At 41.8% G+C, this 16,695-nt stretch overlaps 1 protein-coding gene across 1 annotated transcript in view; it reads right to left on the bottom strand.

The window, feature by feature from the left end:
• LOC130904368 (sphingosine kinase 1-like) overlaps positions 1 to 16,695 on the bottom strand; it is a 94,565-nt gene that overhangs the window by 20,033 nt on the left and 57,837 nt on the right. The window contains exons 4-5 of the mRNA XM_057817089.1: positions 4,794 to 4,888; positions 4,584 to 4,699 (exon numbers count right to left, since the gene is read on the bottom strand). Of these exons, the coding sequence (XP_057673072.1) occupies positions 4,584 to 4,699; positions 4,794 to 4,888 (211 nt within the window). The remainder of the gene's footprint in view (positions 1 to 4,583; positions 4,700 to 4,793; positions 4,889 to 16,695) is intronic.

Genomic DNA, 16,695 nt, shown 5'->3' with positions numbered 1-16,695 from the left:
CACTGTTAAAAAAAGGTTGATTCAGCATATGGTGGGTTACATTTTCCCTGCACCATAGACTCCACTATCAGTTGACAAGACAGCTCCCAAGACAGTGCCACTCCTTCTCGTAGGGGTCTGACCCAGGCAGAACGTTGAGTTGGCTTTCACTGTGATAAACTCAAACACACGCTGCGTTCTAATGCCGGATTTAGGTGGAAACTGGGCCAAGGTTTTACTGCGTACAAGCAGGCAGGAGTGTCTCAAGAGTGATTTGGTTGAGGATTCAAGGTAATTATTATATTAAATAGCACCACGCATTTACTTTGAAATGTTGTGAAAAAAAAAAATCAATGGATAAAATTAGTGTAACTTTGGCTTGAAATATTTACGAAAAATGAATGATAACGGGCCGTTTTTTTTGCTTTTAACCAAGAATCTAGACTGTTTTACGGTCATATCAATAGAACTTCCACAATTTAAGCATTTATTTCCAAGAATTTTCAACTTAAAAAGCTCTTTGTTTCATGACAGCCGCCATGTTGGATTACACAATACTTTTGCTTGAAATATTTACGCAATATGAATGATAACTGCCCGTTTTTTGCTTTTAACCAATAATCTAGACTGTTCTAAGTTCATATCTATAGAAATATCTCGATTTAAGCTTTTATTAACAAGAATTTTCAACTTAAAAAGCTTTTTGTTTTGTGACGGCCGCCATGTTGGATTTTGTATCTCTACACATGACATTTAAGTTGCTATTTCTGGCAAAAACTTATATGATATATTAAATATTGCTATTGATCCTGAAAATAAAGCTGATTATTTCTGCATTTGGTGATTTTTGTGCATCTGACGTAAAATCTGAGAATTTTAAAGCCATTTTAATTTTTGCTATACTTATATAAAAAATAATTGATCAGGATTTTATTATGGAACGACTTTATGCCGCTGCTCATGGAGACTCATATATGCCTAAGGGCGGTACCTGTTTTAGTTTTAGTTCGCTAGTGGCTTTGGTTTTGAAAATATTTGAATTATAAGTTTTTTAAAATAGGCCCCCTACGGATCGGCCCCGTGTCCCGTCAACTGATAGTGAAGTCTATGCTTAAACTTAATGTTTGTTTTTAGCTCTGTCGCGTTATTTCATACTTACTGTAATTTTCTGCCACACATTGCTGCCAGTCTGTGAAAAAAAGGCCCACATCACACAGATCCATGGTGCAAAAAGTCCATGGTTGGGGACTACTGTACTAAACATCACTTCCATATTTTGGGTCACTTTTTGTCCATTTTGGGGCATTCCGGGGTGACCTCCAGTACATTTCAGATCATTTGTTGTTGATTATTGGACATTTCTGTGTCATCTCTTGTATATTTAGGGGTTTAGGGATCATTTTTTTCCCCGTTGGAAATGAATGTAGCCATTAGAAATAAAGGGGGAGGTTCTTGTCAAATTTTAATGGAAGCGTACGGTTTTGGCAATAACTGTATACAACTTTTGTGCGCTTTGAGTTACTGAATGTTTTGATGTGTAATTTATGTGTATCGAATAGCGTTGTTTTCGTCAACGATGACGATAACGAAAATATTTCGTCAGCGAACAATTTTTTCATGACCATGACGTCACGATTATGCCCTGAAAATGTGTCTTGGGAGACTAAAACATAACAACATGGATGCCAGTTGTTGTCTGATAACACGAGAACGAGATGAAAATTCACCATAGTTTTCGTCATAAATTCACAATGTGGGATATTTTCTTATTTAATGTGTAGTTAGCACGCATTTAGCAGTGTTTGGTCGCCCAAATGTTGCTTTAGCCTTTAAAAGGTCTGTGCTGAGTGATTATCACACACTAAACTAACCTGTAGCATTAGCCATAGACTTCATAACCTTCTGACATGACACGGGAAACGGAGCCGATTCGTAGGGGGCCTATTTTCAAAAACTTCGAATTCAAATATTTACAAAACCAAAGCTGCTACTGACCTAAAACCAAAACAGGCACCTAACTTAGCCATATATGAGTCTCCATGAGCAGCAGCATAAAAAAATTCGAAGTCGTTCCCTTATAAAATTCCGATTAATTATTTTTTATAAAAGTATTACACAACTTAAAATGGCTATAATAGTCTCGGATTTTACACTCGATGCACAAAAATCACCAAATGCAGAGATAATCACCTATATTTTGAGAAACAATAGCAATATTTGACATATCATATAAGATTTTGACCAAAATAGCAACTTTTTTTTATTTACTGCAAGTTTTCAACAGCTAATAAATCACTTAATTTAACATAAGAAACTTAATACTAATATTAATAATATGTAGAATCAATTATAAATAATGTGTAAATGGATTATTAATAAATTCTATATACAATCACAACTTATCATAGGATAGCCCTTTATCATTATATATACTGTTAGCAAATGAGGATAGCTGCCGCCTGGCGTAAGAGCTTTTCTGGCGAAAATTCTTGTGAATAAATGCTTAAAGCCACAAATTCTTCATAGATATGTAGGTAAAACAGTGTCGATTCTTGGTTAAAAGCAAAGAAACCGTGTAGTTAGCATTTATTTTACGTATATTGACAAAGTACAATGCTACTATGCTAGCGAATGAGGCTAGCGGCCGCCTGGCATAAACAGAGCTTCTGTGGCAAAAATTCTTGTGAATAAATGCTTAAATCCCCGATTTCTTGGTTAAAAGTAAACTCAGTTACGAAAATTAGCCGCCACTATGTGTAAACAAAGAAGAAAATTCCTGCAAATAAATGCTTCAATCACGCATGCATGGTACAAAAAATATAATATTTACCTTGAATCCTCGAACAAATCACTTCTGAGACAATACTTCCTGTTTGTATGCGGTACAGCTTTTGTAGTTAAATCCAATTGTAAGTAAATCCAAGCTTAAATCCGACATGAGCGTGTGCCGTCTTCGGCTGTTACTAAATGAAGCTCGGCCCCCTCTGATAAGGCGTCGCACAAAGAATGACGAAGTGACACATCAATAGTGATGATGACTATGTATTAGCGTAGCGTTCGCGTTGCCATTAGCGTTAGCGTTAGCATTAGCGTTTAGCGCAGTGACTCGGTGTCTTGGAAAACATTTTACATAAAGTTCGTGGCATCAAGGTGAGTTCAATTAATTGCAAATAATGTGCTGTTTTCCTGCTGAGTGTGAATAATCATCATGAAAATGGTGATGTCCTTGTAGACGTTACAGTTATGTGCTCGACTGTCATGTTCAATCGAAATTGTTAGAAAAATTTTAATTATCTGTTCATGGACTAAAACTTTTGAAGTTTATAGACGAAAACATTTTGAGAATTGTCGACTAAAACTAGACGGAGGTGAAAACATTTTGAAATGACTAAACTATGACTAAGACTAATAGGTGTTTTCTTTCAAAAGACTAAGACGAAAATTTAAAAAACTGCCAAAAACAACATTAGTATCGAATAAAAAATGTAGGACGAGATATATAATATTTTTTTTGTTTTTGCAATGGAGTTTTTGCCGCAGAATTAAACGATAGAAGGAAAATTGCAAAAAAGAGTCAGCGTCGAGTGAATTTTTGGAACATTTCGAAGTTGACGCAGTTAGGATTGGTACGTCAAAGTGTGCTGAAAAAGTAGACAGGAAAAAAAACTAATATTACCGTATTGGCCTGAATAGAAGACGGCCCTGATTAGAAGACGACCCCCTCTTTTTCAAGACTCAAGTTTGAAAAAAGACTTTTTGAACACCAAATTAATTTTTATGCAGAAAATAATTACAGTACATCTGAAACATAATTATAACAATATACTTGAGAGAAAAAGCATGTTATTTTGCCTCATTCAAATCTTAATATCTGAACATTTAAATATGTAAACTAAAGTGCAATCACATTCGTAAATGAATGGCTTCTGGTTTTTGAAACGCTAATAAAGCAATCTATTGTGATAAAACAACAAAATTGCAATAACTGCATTAACCATCAAAGCGAAGTCTAACTGTAACTGTAGTCTTGAAACAAATCTGAATAAGGAAAAACATTCCAATAAAATAATGCAAACTGTTTAAACTTGAGAGTATCTGAGATCCGTCATGACAGAACATCGCTTCAATGTTATCTGGCGCCATCTAGCGTCGTGAATGGGTATAACGTCTAGACCGCGAATATAAGATGACCCCGACTTTCTCAGTCTTATTTCAATGCAAAAAACACCGTCTTATATTCGGGCCTATACGGTATATGTAGGGAGCTCTTATTTGCAAAGCATCCCCTCAACTACGACTCAAACTAAACTCCTTGAGGAGTACGATCTGGGCCATGTAAGTTTAACACCGCCGTACTATTACATCATTCCTTCTAGGTTATCAGCTGCTTCAAGTGACCTCTGCTGCAGTGAACACATTCAGCTTGCTCCTGTGTCTCTCCTCCCTCCTGAGGAATGATGTGCCCAGTCAGCTCAGAGTATGATTACAGAGGAAGGAGATAAATCACTTTTTTTTTCTCTTATGGCTCAGCAAGTATTTTTCTTGGCTCTTCTTTTGCACTCTTAGCCCATGCATTTAAATGACTCATTAATAGACAAACTCACTGAGAGTAGTGGTGGATCGAGGCAGCCAGAGCATTGCCGGAGCCACCCGGCAGAATCCCCAGAGGGGTCTGGATGGCCTCCTGCCAGTCATCACGTTCCATCAGACCATTTATCACCTGAATGAACAATGAGAGAAGCAGACAGGTGCTGAAGACAAATAATATCCAAACATAGACAGAAATGTGTACTAGTTGGTTTTCATCCAAGCACCTCAAAGAGTAGCCCATCTCCCGACATGATAACCAGAGCGTCCCATTGTGACAAGTCTGCCTTTTTCACCAGCTCACGCGCATGGTTCTGATGCTCTGAGTATACACAAACAGAGGAAGACACGTGAGAGAGGAAAAAACAAGAGAAGAACATTTTTATCTCAGAGGGATGGGAAAACAAGACAAACAAAAAATGAGAAAGGCAAGGGCAAAGATAGACACGCTACCATAATGGCCAGGGGGGATTAAGTGTTCATTTTGCCCTTATGAGGCCAGACATGTGACATTAGGCTGCCCAGTGGCTCCTCAGCAGCTTCAAGGCCGCTTAAGTGCTCTGCAAACATCTGCGACCAACTAATGTGTGTGCACACATTGCACTTGCTGGTATGCATGCAGGTATTTAATGTACTGTAATGCAGGTGTTCATGACAACTATGTAACATTCAAAAATGCTTAATGACAAATCTAATCATAAAAAGCATAAATGACTGCTGTTGGAGAGATTTGGAGTCAGAAACATAATCTTTTAACAGCCACCGTATGTTCATTTTGCTGTGTCATTGCAACACTGCAGTGATATTTGCGGGGATGCTTTACAAAGCATTGGTTTCCACTCGGTGATGGTGTAAATATGAGTGTGAATCCGGGGTTGGAACCTCTTGCGATCAGAGGTGGGTATAGTAGCCCAAATTTTTACCTAAATAAGAGTAGCGTTACTTTAAAATAATTAAGGCTGTCAAACGATTAAAAATTTTAATCAAGTTAATCACAGCTTAAAAATTAATTAATCGTAATTAATCGCAATTCAAACCACCTCTAAAATATACCATATTTAAGATGGATATACAGTATACATTCAACATACAGTACATAAGTACTGTATTTGTTTATTATAACAATAAATCCACAAGATGGCATTAACATTATTAACATTCTTTCTGTGAAAGGGATCCATGGATAGAAAGACTTGTAATTCTTAAAGGAGAAATGTGAGTTTGTATATTGTGACTAAATATTGCCATGTAGTGTATTTGTTGAGCTTTCAGTAAATGATACTGTAGCGACTTAACTGTTCTGCCCAAATCCATGATGGGAAGTGGTGCAACCATGACTGTGCGTGGTGGCTGCAAATGCAAATATCTTCTCTGCATTGGGTACAATTCAAGGTGTTAAGAAAAGTATCAATTCTTGTCATTCTTCCCTACGTCGCTTCCTACAATATTTATAGTTGATGTGGGAGAGATGATAAAGCTTTTGCCAATGAAAATCACGGCCTCAATGAATGCTTGTATCTACTCCAGGCTTCACTAAATCCGGACCTTGGAGCCACTTTTCCTGCCATGTTTTCCATGTCTCCTTCCTCCAACACACCTGAATCAAATAATCAAGATCATTATCAGGCTTCTGGAGAGGTTGCTGATGACAAAATCATTTGATTCAGGTGAGTTAGGGGAGAGAGACATGGAAAACATGACAGGATATATGGCATCGAGGTCCAGATTTGGTGAACCCTGATCTACTCCAATCACTTGACGCTGCCGCTTACCTCTGTATATAAGTAAAACAGCGCCATTGTACGCTGTATGCGGCAACGCGTGAGTGGGTCATGTCGCGCACATGTTAATTGTGTTAAATATTTTAACGTGATTAATTTAAAAAATTAATTAGCGCCCATTAACGCGATAAATTTGACAGCTCTAAAAATAATATTACTCAAGTAAAAGTAAAAGTAGTCGTCCAAAAAATGTACTCAAGTGCAAGTAAAAAAGCATTTGGTGAAAAGAATACTCAATGTGTAACATTGTGAGTAACCGCTTAAGATGTTAGAATTTTTTCTTTTTTAAACAATGGTATTTTTTTCCTTAGCAGTTATCTATATAAACTGTTATTAGTATATTGTACTATAACATATTATATAACCACATTAAGTCAAAAAAATAAAAAATAAAACTTTGAATTCCAGCAAGATAAAAAAAAAAAATCCAAAGAGCATGAGTGCCCTCTAGTGGAGAAAACATTTCCAATAATGAACCTAAAAGGATCATATCTTCAGTTTTCCGTGGTTAATCGGTGCCAAATAAAAACTGGGAGAGAGATTAAAATCCGCGCTTTCGAGTCATGTTGACGGCGGCAAATATAGGCCTGTCACGATAACAAATTTTAGTGTGCGATAATTTATCTTAAATTATTGCGATATGCGATATTATTGCCCCCCCAATTTTTTTTTTTTTTAAACCAATTTAAAAATAACACAGTGAGAATACAGTAAATATTAATAGATCAAGAAAAACCCATTTAAATGCGATAAATGTTTACTCTTGAATTCAAAAATACTTTTTAAGAAACAACAACTAAAAACAATAGACCATGCCTCTTTTAAGTAAAAGACAACAATATTAATACCGCACAGAAAGACAGAAGAAATAAAATGTCTTTTTCAAGAAAAAAAAATAAAATTGCACTTAATAACTTAAGCATTTAGGCAAATGAAAACTTTTCCCCTCATAGCTTCTGCTATGGCGTTCCATGTGTAATATTCTGATTGGATGTTTTCCAAGGCACCCTGAAGCACACGCAATAGTAATGTTGTTTTGTTCATGTGACGGAGCAGTGAGAGACACATCCTGCTGAGAGCCACAGGTTGTGGAAGTGTTGTTAGCGCCGTGTGTAAAAAAATGTCAGCACGTCGTGTGTTTGATATCATTGCCAGAAAAACACACATAATAGGACACCATACACCTTCCTTTTTAATGTTGTCCTTGTAATGATGATTTGCTGCATCATAAATCACTTTGTGACTTTCCACCTCCATGCTCAAGCGTTCTTCGTCCATGTTCGCTGGTTAAACCGTGAATAAGCAACTGGGCTGTTGACTACAGGCCCGGCTCCGCCCATTTTGACGGATGCGTCTCCGGCGAAAATAAAAAAATAACCTAAACCATCCAGCGGGCTCCGGCACGCCGGAGATGGTCCGCAGTCAATCCAGAGCACTGACGCGTCCAGTATACGTTGAACAATAGGATATAATGGGAACGGATTGGCTCCGGCGCTATTTTTAGCCGGAGCTGGACCGAACCCGGAACGATGATGCATCTGGTGTATTTGGGCCCTAACAGCAAGTCTGCCGCACGAGCGCACGCACGTGCACGCGAGGCAATAAATCGCAGCGGAAAAATTAGCACCTTCATTTTTATTTACCGTGCTATAAATGTAATAATTGCATATTGCGGTAGGCTTAGTCAAATACTTTTTTTTTTTTTTTTTACGACGCCACATGATTGAACAGGCCAGTGTGATCATATAATGTCCAAGCTTGAGTCTGATTGGAAATGTAATGACTAGTTTAGCCCAAAGTAGTCGAGTAAGAGTAGCGTTTCTTTTTCGCAAATCTACTCGAGTAAAAGTATGGCTAAGTAAAATTATTCTTAGAAGTACATTTTTCTCAAAAGGTTACTCAATTACATGTAACTGAGTAAATGTAACACATTACTACTAGGGTCGGGCATCAATTCAATTTGAACGGTTCCGATTCCACATTTCGATTTCAGTTCCAAACGATTCTCGATTCCGATTCTTTTAAAAGGCAGGGTCGAAAAAATTGCATAGTTTATGTTAATTTCTTAACTTCTCGATTATTTTTTATATTATATCATAACTTTCAATCAATTATGAATTTCTCAGACAGATAGTGTCTCCTGCAGTGGAGAACACATGTTCACTGGGTGTAGGTGAAGCTTGAATGCATAAATATGAGAACGCGAGAAAAAGTCGCAAATATTACATAGGGGTAAGGTAGCTGTGAGCCGCTACGCACTTATACATGCACCTTAGCTGGGAGCTACGACAAAGCATTTGTATAAATTCTTCTATTGATTATAATTTGATGTAGATGAGGCAAAATACTAAGGGTATCCTTATTTGTAAAACCGATTCTAAAACAAAAGAGGCTTTTAATACATTAGATTTTAACGGAAGCCTTAAAGTACGTAGCTGCTTATACAGCTACATTAGCCCGACGTAATAATACGACTTATTCTCGTACTATTCCATCCATCATCTACCGCTTAATCCAGGGTCGAGTCGCAGGGGTAGCAGAAGACAGGCGTAATTTGTTGTTTTACTTACCTGGTTCTGATTGGTTAGGGGACCAGCACGGCACTCAGCTATGCTACTCGGCACTTGTATTCCATGAAGTTGGAGGTGTTCAATCATATTGGTCATGCAGCCACCTTTGCATGATATACCTGTGTTGCAAATGTTGCACTGAGCTGACTTGTCATTTTGTTTTGTGAGGATGAGCCAAACATTTGAGCGCCACCGCAGTGTCCATGGTTGAAATCAAGTTGCAATGCAAAAACACAAACTTCGTGTGTTGGGCAGCTTTTTTTTTCGCCAATCAGGGCATCGAAACTTGGAATCAAAATAAATAAATTTGAACGGGTCCGGGAGAGCCGGAGTGTTAGTCCCGGTTCCCATCGATGCTTGATGCCCAACTCTTACAACCCTCCCACATCAAATGGATTGGACATCTAGTGCTGTCAATGGCAGTCGTTGAGTTAAAGAATAACATTTGTTCTTCCTCTGGCATAGATGCAGTCCCCCACCAATTATCTTATTACTAGTAGATGTCCAATCCATTTGAAGCTGGAGAGTGGCAGCGTTCTTTTGCGGGAGCCCTCCAACTTCAAATGATTGGAAATCTAGCGACCGCCGTGATGTTGGCCCCCTATTAGATGCAAATTTATAGAAAAATCATTCCTTTGTGTTAGGTTTGTGCTTGTTCGTGCTGCTATTGTTTTTGAGAAATTAACATTTCTTTTATAGGTCAATCTGAGGTCAACCAGCCCCCCCATTTTTATTTAAAATGGCTAAAAATTGTGTCCAACTTTGGTGCTACGTTTGTGTTGGTTTGTGCTGTAAAAATTTTCGTTTGTTCTGCTATCGTTTTTGAGATATTGAGATATTAATTTCGAGTGATGACGTCAATCGGAGCGCCTCCATGGCTGCTGACAAAGCGTGCACACTCTCTCAATAACAGAGGGGTGTTTCAACAACTTGCGCAAATATAACACGAACAATGGCACCCCTTCGGGTCCGTTTTGCAGTAAATGGGAGGCTGTGAGTCACGTCATCACTTGAAGTTAATATCTCCAGGACCAAAAAAATTTTCAGCTCAAACCTAGCACAACCGAATGACATAATTTTTATATAAATTTGCGTCTAATCGGGGGCCAACTTCACAGAGATTAGCGCAGCCATTGAGTTAAAAAAGAAATAAAATGTGTTATTTCTCTGGCCAAGATGAACCCTCCCCCCAATTAGTTTATCACTAGTAGACATCTAATCTATTTGAAGCATCCAATCCACTTCAAATGGATTGGATGTCTAGCGCTGTCAATGGCAGCCAATGAGTTAAGCAGTGTCTGACCAATCCATAATACTCCAAATACAGTCCAAATACTGTACGTTTGAGTATCGGCATTGGTCGATACCACACAGCCGGGCATCGGACTCAATATCGGGAGGCAAAAAAGGGTATCGGTGCAACACAAGTGTGTGAGGGTGTGTGAATGGAAGCAGAGCGCTCACAATTGTCAACAATGCAAAAAAGAGTCAGACAAGACAGGAGACAACTAAATTAGCACAAATCGATGTGCTGAAGGTTTGCTTCGGAAGCAGTATTGATCATGGAAAATATTGACACACACAAATGAGAATTCCCCCTCTCTTGTATGTGTGAACAGTATGTCAGGATTCAGTCATGCAATGCTGTGTGCTGTGCTGACAGACATAGCGGCAGAAGGAGTAATGTGTGCTCAGCAGCCAACTCAGCACTTGTGGCCTGCTAGGTCTCAAGATGATGCATTAAGTCCCAGCCACTTCACTATTCAGGAGTGACTGACTAACACGATAACCCCGACCTAAGGGAAGGGACTGCTCAGTAGGGGTGAGAATAAATGCACTTCTTTTGGTGTAAATTCAAATTCAAATGCACTAGGCTCCTGTTATTTGACTGAGGTAGCACAGGACGAAGAGCAGGCTGGCCGCTGTACTGAATGCTTCATACAGTATGCAAGAGGTACATGCATACTCAGGAGGCTGCTTTACTGGTGTTCGTCCTACCTTCAGGCAAAGGCTCTGTTATAGTCTGTAAAGATATACTGTAATTGCAACTCATAGACTGCCACATGAATTTCAAACAGAGCGAAACAAGGCTTGTTCAATAAAAGTTAAGAATAATTAAGAATATATTTTATAACATACAAAACTAGGGTTGTTCCGGTCATGTTTTTTGTCTCCCGATCCGATCCCGATCGTTTTAGTTTGAGTATCTGCCGATCCCGATATTTCCCGATCCGATTGCTTTTTTTTTTGCTCCCGATTCAATTCCAATCATTCCCGATAATTTTTCCCGATCATATACATTTTGGCAATGCATTAAGAAAAAAATGAATAAAACTCAGACGAATATATACATTCAACATACAGTACATGAGTACTGTATTTGTTTAATATGACAATAAATCCTCAAGATGACATTTACATTATTAACATTCTTTCTGTGAGAGGGATCCACGGATAGAAAGACTTGTAATTCTTAAAGGATAAATGTGACTTTGTATATTGTGACTAAATATTGCCATCTAGTGTATTTGTTGAGCTTTCAGTAAATGATACTGTAGCCATTTAACTGTTGTGCCCAAATGCATGATAGGAAGTGCACCCATGACTGTGCGTAGTGGTACCAATTGATATATCTTCTCTGCGTTGGGAAATAACATAGGGTGTTAAGAAAAAGCTCAATTACTACCTTTCTGCCCCACGTTGCTTCCCACGATATTTCTAATTGTGGGGAGAGGGATTGTAAGGCTTTGGCCAATTAAAAAAATGCTCCAAAGGCTACCAAAATTCACATTACTCATTTTACGCTGCCTTTTAGCTCTATATATAGATAAAACGGTGCCATTACAGATTGAACGTGACAATGCGTGAGTGGGTCGTGCAGCGCATGCGTGAATTGCGTTAAATATTTTAACGTGATAATTTTTTTTTAATTAATTACCGCCGTTAACGGGATAAATTTAATAACCCTACCTTAAGCCTAAACCAAAGACTCTGGATGAGTGTAACATATTATGTCTGTAACGTTAAATACAATCAGAAAACGATCTAATTAAAATATAGATATATATATATATGTTTAAAAAAAGGCATGTCCTATGTTTTTTTGCCGATTCCGATACTTTGAAAATGACGTGATCTCTATACACATCTCTATACAAATCAGTCCATAAAGAGGACACAGGACCACAGGGATATTGGTTATAGTGCTCCAACGATTCAGTAATTCGATTATAAATATAATTTTGAGAGGAGTTGTAATGGTGTTTGCATTTAGTTTTATTTATTTGGCTGGAGACACTGCCCTCTAGTGGCAACAGTGAATATGACATAACTCGTCCAACGGCTGAATCCAACTACTCCCTTGTTAAGACCAGTGTTGGGAGTAACGCCGTTATAAATAACGCCGTTACGTAACGGCGTTATTTTTTCAGTAACGGGGTAATCTAACTAATTACTTTTTCCGCCATTACAACGCCGTTACCGTTACTGACGGTTAAAAGCGGTGCGTTACTTACTCTGAATAAATTGAAGAAACTACCAGCCGTGTCGAGTCGACTCTCTGCTCATTTGATTTGTCATCCAAGACTTGGGGTGCGTTCAGGTTCGAGAATAGAGCATGTACTTCTGACTCCAAGCTGTTTGTCCCTGCTCATTCAATTAGACAATGCTTTCCAAAGTTTGGTAACGTTTCTGTGTTTGCTACACCTGATGCTAGCCACGTTCCCATCTCCCACTGTCAGCCAGCAATAATTCTGCTTCCATCTTGAGGATGGCAGACGCTTTGAAGGTGACGTGAATTGTCGGGAAACGAGCCTACCTGAATGCCCCTCGAGAGATGCGATGGAAGTGATTGTGATTGGCTGAGGGTTAGAGTCATGTGTCATGATAAGCCAATCAGAGCCGGTGATTTCACAAGCAAACCAGAACAGCGGGTGCGGCAAACACACACACGCAAAACAGATGCACAGGGTCGGGATGGCAGAGTATTCAGAAGAAAAATTGTCCTTTAAGAGGTGGATATATAGACACTATTTCAAGTTCGTTGAAATTAAAGGAAAGAACCTGCATGTAATGTGTAATTTATGTCCCGGGGCAAAGCTTTTGTCGACATCTGTGGTAAGCAATTCAAATCTGCTGAAGCACCTAACAAGTTAACTACCTGTCTGTTCTTCTCTATTCAACTGACTCGAATACTGCTCAGAAAATTTCAAATTCTTTGACATACAACAAGTTCTTTTTAAAGTAACGGAAATAGTTACTTTCCCTGGTAACCAGTTACTTTTACTATAGAGTAATTGAGTTACTAACTCAGTTAGTTTTTGGAAGAAGTAGTGAGTAATGTAACTAATTACTTTTTTAAAGTAACGTGCCCAACACTGGTTAAGACCAACACAAGATTTTTTTTCTTTGAGCTGATATGTTTGTTATTGCATTCATAATTTAGTTTAGAAGTATATTTAGATTTTTTTGTGGCAATGAGTGTTTGAAGATGTGTTAAGAACGTTGTAAAAAAAATAATAATAATAAGATGTTAGCATTTTATAGCATTTAAGCTGGTGGACGATTGCTATGCTAGTTAGCCAATTGTTCTTTTGTTGTACTTAGATTCTAATTTGTTATACATAATTTTTATACCATTGGAGGCTAAGCTCACGTATTCTAATTTAGTTTTGAATGCATTTATTGCTCTTTTATTGACTCCTTGAGTCATCACCTTATCGTGGTGGAGGGGTTTGCGTGTCCAATTGATCCTAGGAGCTATGTTGTCTAGGGGGCTTTAAGCCCCTGGCAGGGTCACCCATGGCAAACAGGTCCTAGGTGAGGGGCCAGACAAAGAATGGCTCACAAGACCCCTTATGATGGAGAAAATTACAGGATCCAAGTTTCCCTTGCCCGGACGCGGGTTACCGGGGCCCTCCTCTGGAGCCAGGCCTGGGGGTGGGGCTCGAAGGCGAGCGTCTGGTGGCCGGGCCTTTTCCCATGGGGTCCGGCCAGGCACAGCCCGAAAAGGCAACGTGGGTCCGCCTTCCCATGGGCTCACCACCTGTGGGAAGGGCCAAAGGGGTCGGGTGCGTAGCAATTTGGGCGGCAGCCAAAGGCGGGGGCCTTGGCGGTCCGACCCCCGGCTACAGAAGCTAACTCTTGGGACATGGAATGTCACCTCTCTGGTGGGGAAGGAGCCCGAGCTGGTGTGTGAGGCAGAGAAGTTCCAACTAGATATAGTTGGACTCTCCTCCACACACAGTTTGGGTTCCGATACCAGTCCCCTCGAGAGGGGTTGGACCCTCTTCCACTCTGGAGTTGCCCACGGTGAGAGGCGCCGAGCAGGTGTGGGCATACTTATTGCCCCCCGGCTTGGTGCCTGTACGCTGGGGTTTACCCCAGTAGACGAGAGGGTAGCCTCCCTCCGCCTTCGGGTGGGGGGACGGGTCCTGACTGTTGTTTGTGCTTATGCACCAAACAGCAGTTCAGAGTACCCACCCTTTTTGGAGTCCTTGGAGGGTGTGCTGGAGAGTGCCCCCTCTGGGGACTCCCTCGTTCTGCTGGGGGACTTCAACGCTCACGTGGGCAATGACAGTGAGACCTGGAGGGGCGTGATTGGGAGGAACGGCCCCCCCGATCAGAACCCGAGCGGTGTTCTGTTATTGGACTTCTGTGCTCGTCACGGATTGTCCATAACGAACACCATGTTCAAACATAAGGGTGTCCATATGTGCACTTGGCACCAGGACACCCTAGGCCGCAGTTCGATGATCGACTTTGTGATCGTGTCATCGGACTTGCGGCCGCATGTTTTGGACACTCGGGTGAAGAGAGGGGCAGAGCTGTCAACTGATCACCACCTAATGGTGGGGGAAGATGCTGGTCAGACCTGGCAGGCCCAAACGTATTGTGAAGGTCTGCTGGGAACGTCTGGCAGAATCCCCTGTCAGAAAGGGCTTCAACACCCACCTCCGGCAGAACTTCTCCCTTGTCCCGGGGGAGGTGGGGGACATTGAGTCCGAGTGGACCATGTTCCGCACCTCCATTGTTGAGGCGGCCGATCGGAGCTGTGGCCGTAAGGTGGTTGGTGCCTGTCGTGGCTGCAATCCCCAAACCCGCTGGTGGACACCTGGGGTAAGGGATGCCGTCAAGCTGAAGAAGGAGGCCTATCGGGCCTTTTTGGCCTGTGGGACTCCGGAGGCAGCTGACAGGTACCGGCTGACCAAGCGGACTGCGGCTTCGGCGGTCGCCGAGGCAAAAACTCGGACATGGGAGGAGTTCGGTGAGGCCATGGAAAACAACTTCCGGACGGCTTCAAGGAAATTCTGGTCCACCATCCGGCGTCTGAGGAGAGGTGCACCATTAACACTGTGTATAGTGAAGATGGTGTACTGCTGACCTCGACTCGGGACGTCGTGAGTCGGTGGGGAGAATACTTCGAAGCCCTCCTCAATTCCACCGACACGCCTTCCTTTGAGGAAGCAGAGTCTGGGAACTCTGAGGTGGGCTCTTCAATCTCTGGGGTTGAAGTCACTGAGGTGGTTGGTAAGCTCCTCGGTGGCAAGGCCCCGGGGGTAGATGAGATCCGCCCAGAGTTCCTAAAGGCTCTGGATGTTGTAGGGCTGTCATGGCTGACATGCCTCTACAACATCGCGTGGACATCGGGGACAGTGCCTCTGGATTGGCAGACAGGGGTGGTGGTCCCCCTTTTTAAAAAGGGGGACCGGAGAGTGTGTTCCAATTATAGAGGGATCACACTCCTCAGCCTCCCCGGTAAAGTCTATTCAGGGGTGCTGGAGAGGAGGGTCCGTCGGGAAGTCGAATCTCGGATTCAGGAGGAGCAGTGTGGTTTTCGTCCCGGCCGTGGAACAGTGGACCAGCTCTACACCCTCGGCAGGGTCCTCGAGGGTGCATGGGAGTTCGCTCAACCAGTCTACATGTGTTTTGTGGATTTGGAGAAGGCGTTCGACCGTGTGCCTAGGGGAGTCCTGTGGAGGGTGCTCCGGGAGTACGGGGTACCGAGCCCCTTGGTAAGGGCTGTTCGGTCCTTGTACGACCGGTGTCAGAGTCTGGTCCGCATTGCCGGCAGTAAGTCGAATTCGTTCCCAGTGAGGGTTGGACTCCGCCAAGGCTGCCCTTTGTCACCGATTTTGTTCATAATTTTTATGGACAGAATTTCTAGGCGCAGCCGAAGCGTTGAGGGGGTCCGGTTTGGTGGCCTCAGCATCTCATCTCTGCTTTTTGCAGATGATGTGGTGCTGTTGGCTTCATCAAGCCGTGACCTCCAACTCTCACTGGGGCGGTTTGCAGCCGAGTGTGATGCGGTTGGGATGAAGATCAGCACCTCCAAATCCAAGACCATGGTCCTCAGCCGGAAAAGGGTGGCATGCCCTCTCCGGGTCGGGGATGAGATCCTGCCCCAAGTGGAGGAGTTTAAGTATCTTGGGGTCTTGTTTACGAGTGAGGGTAGGAGGGAGCGGGAGATTGACAGGCGGATCGGTGCAGCGTCTGCAGTGATGCGGACTCTGCACCGGTCCGTTGTGGTGAAGAAGGAGCTGAGCCAAAAGGCGAAGCTCTCGATTTACCGGTCGATCTACGTTCCTACCCTCACCTATGGTCACGAGCTGTGGGTCGTGACCGAAAGAACAAGATCCCGGATACAAGCGGCCGAAATGAGTTTCCTCCGCAGGGTGTCCGGGCTCTCCCTTAGAGATCGGGTGAGAAGCTCGGTCATCCGGGAGGGGCTTGGTGTCGAGCCGCTACTCCTCCGCGTTGAGAGGAGCCAGTTGAGGTGG

Source organism: Corythoichthys intestinalis, chromosome 16 (assembly GCF_030265065.1).
Source record: "Corythoichthys intestinalis isolate RoL2023-P3 chromosome 16, ASM3026506v1, whole genome shotgun sequence".
In the NCBI taxonomy this organism is placed as follows: domain Eukaryota; kingdom Metazoa; phylum Chordata; class Actinopteri; order Syngnathiformes; family Syngnathidae; genus Corythoichthys; species Corythoichthys intestinalis.
The sequence above is the reverse complement of the archived record's forward strand: the minus strand, read 5'-3'. Positions and strand labels throughout refer to the sequence as shown.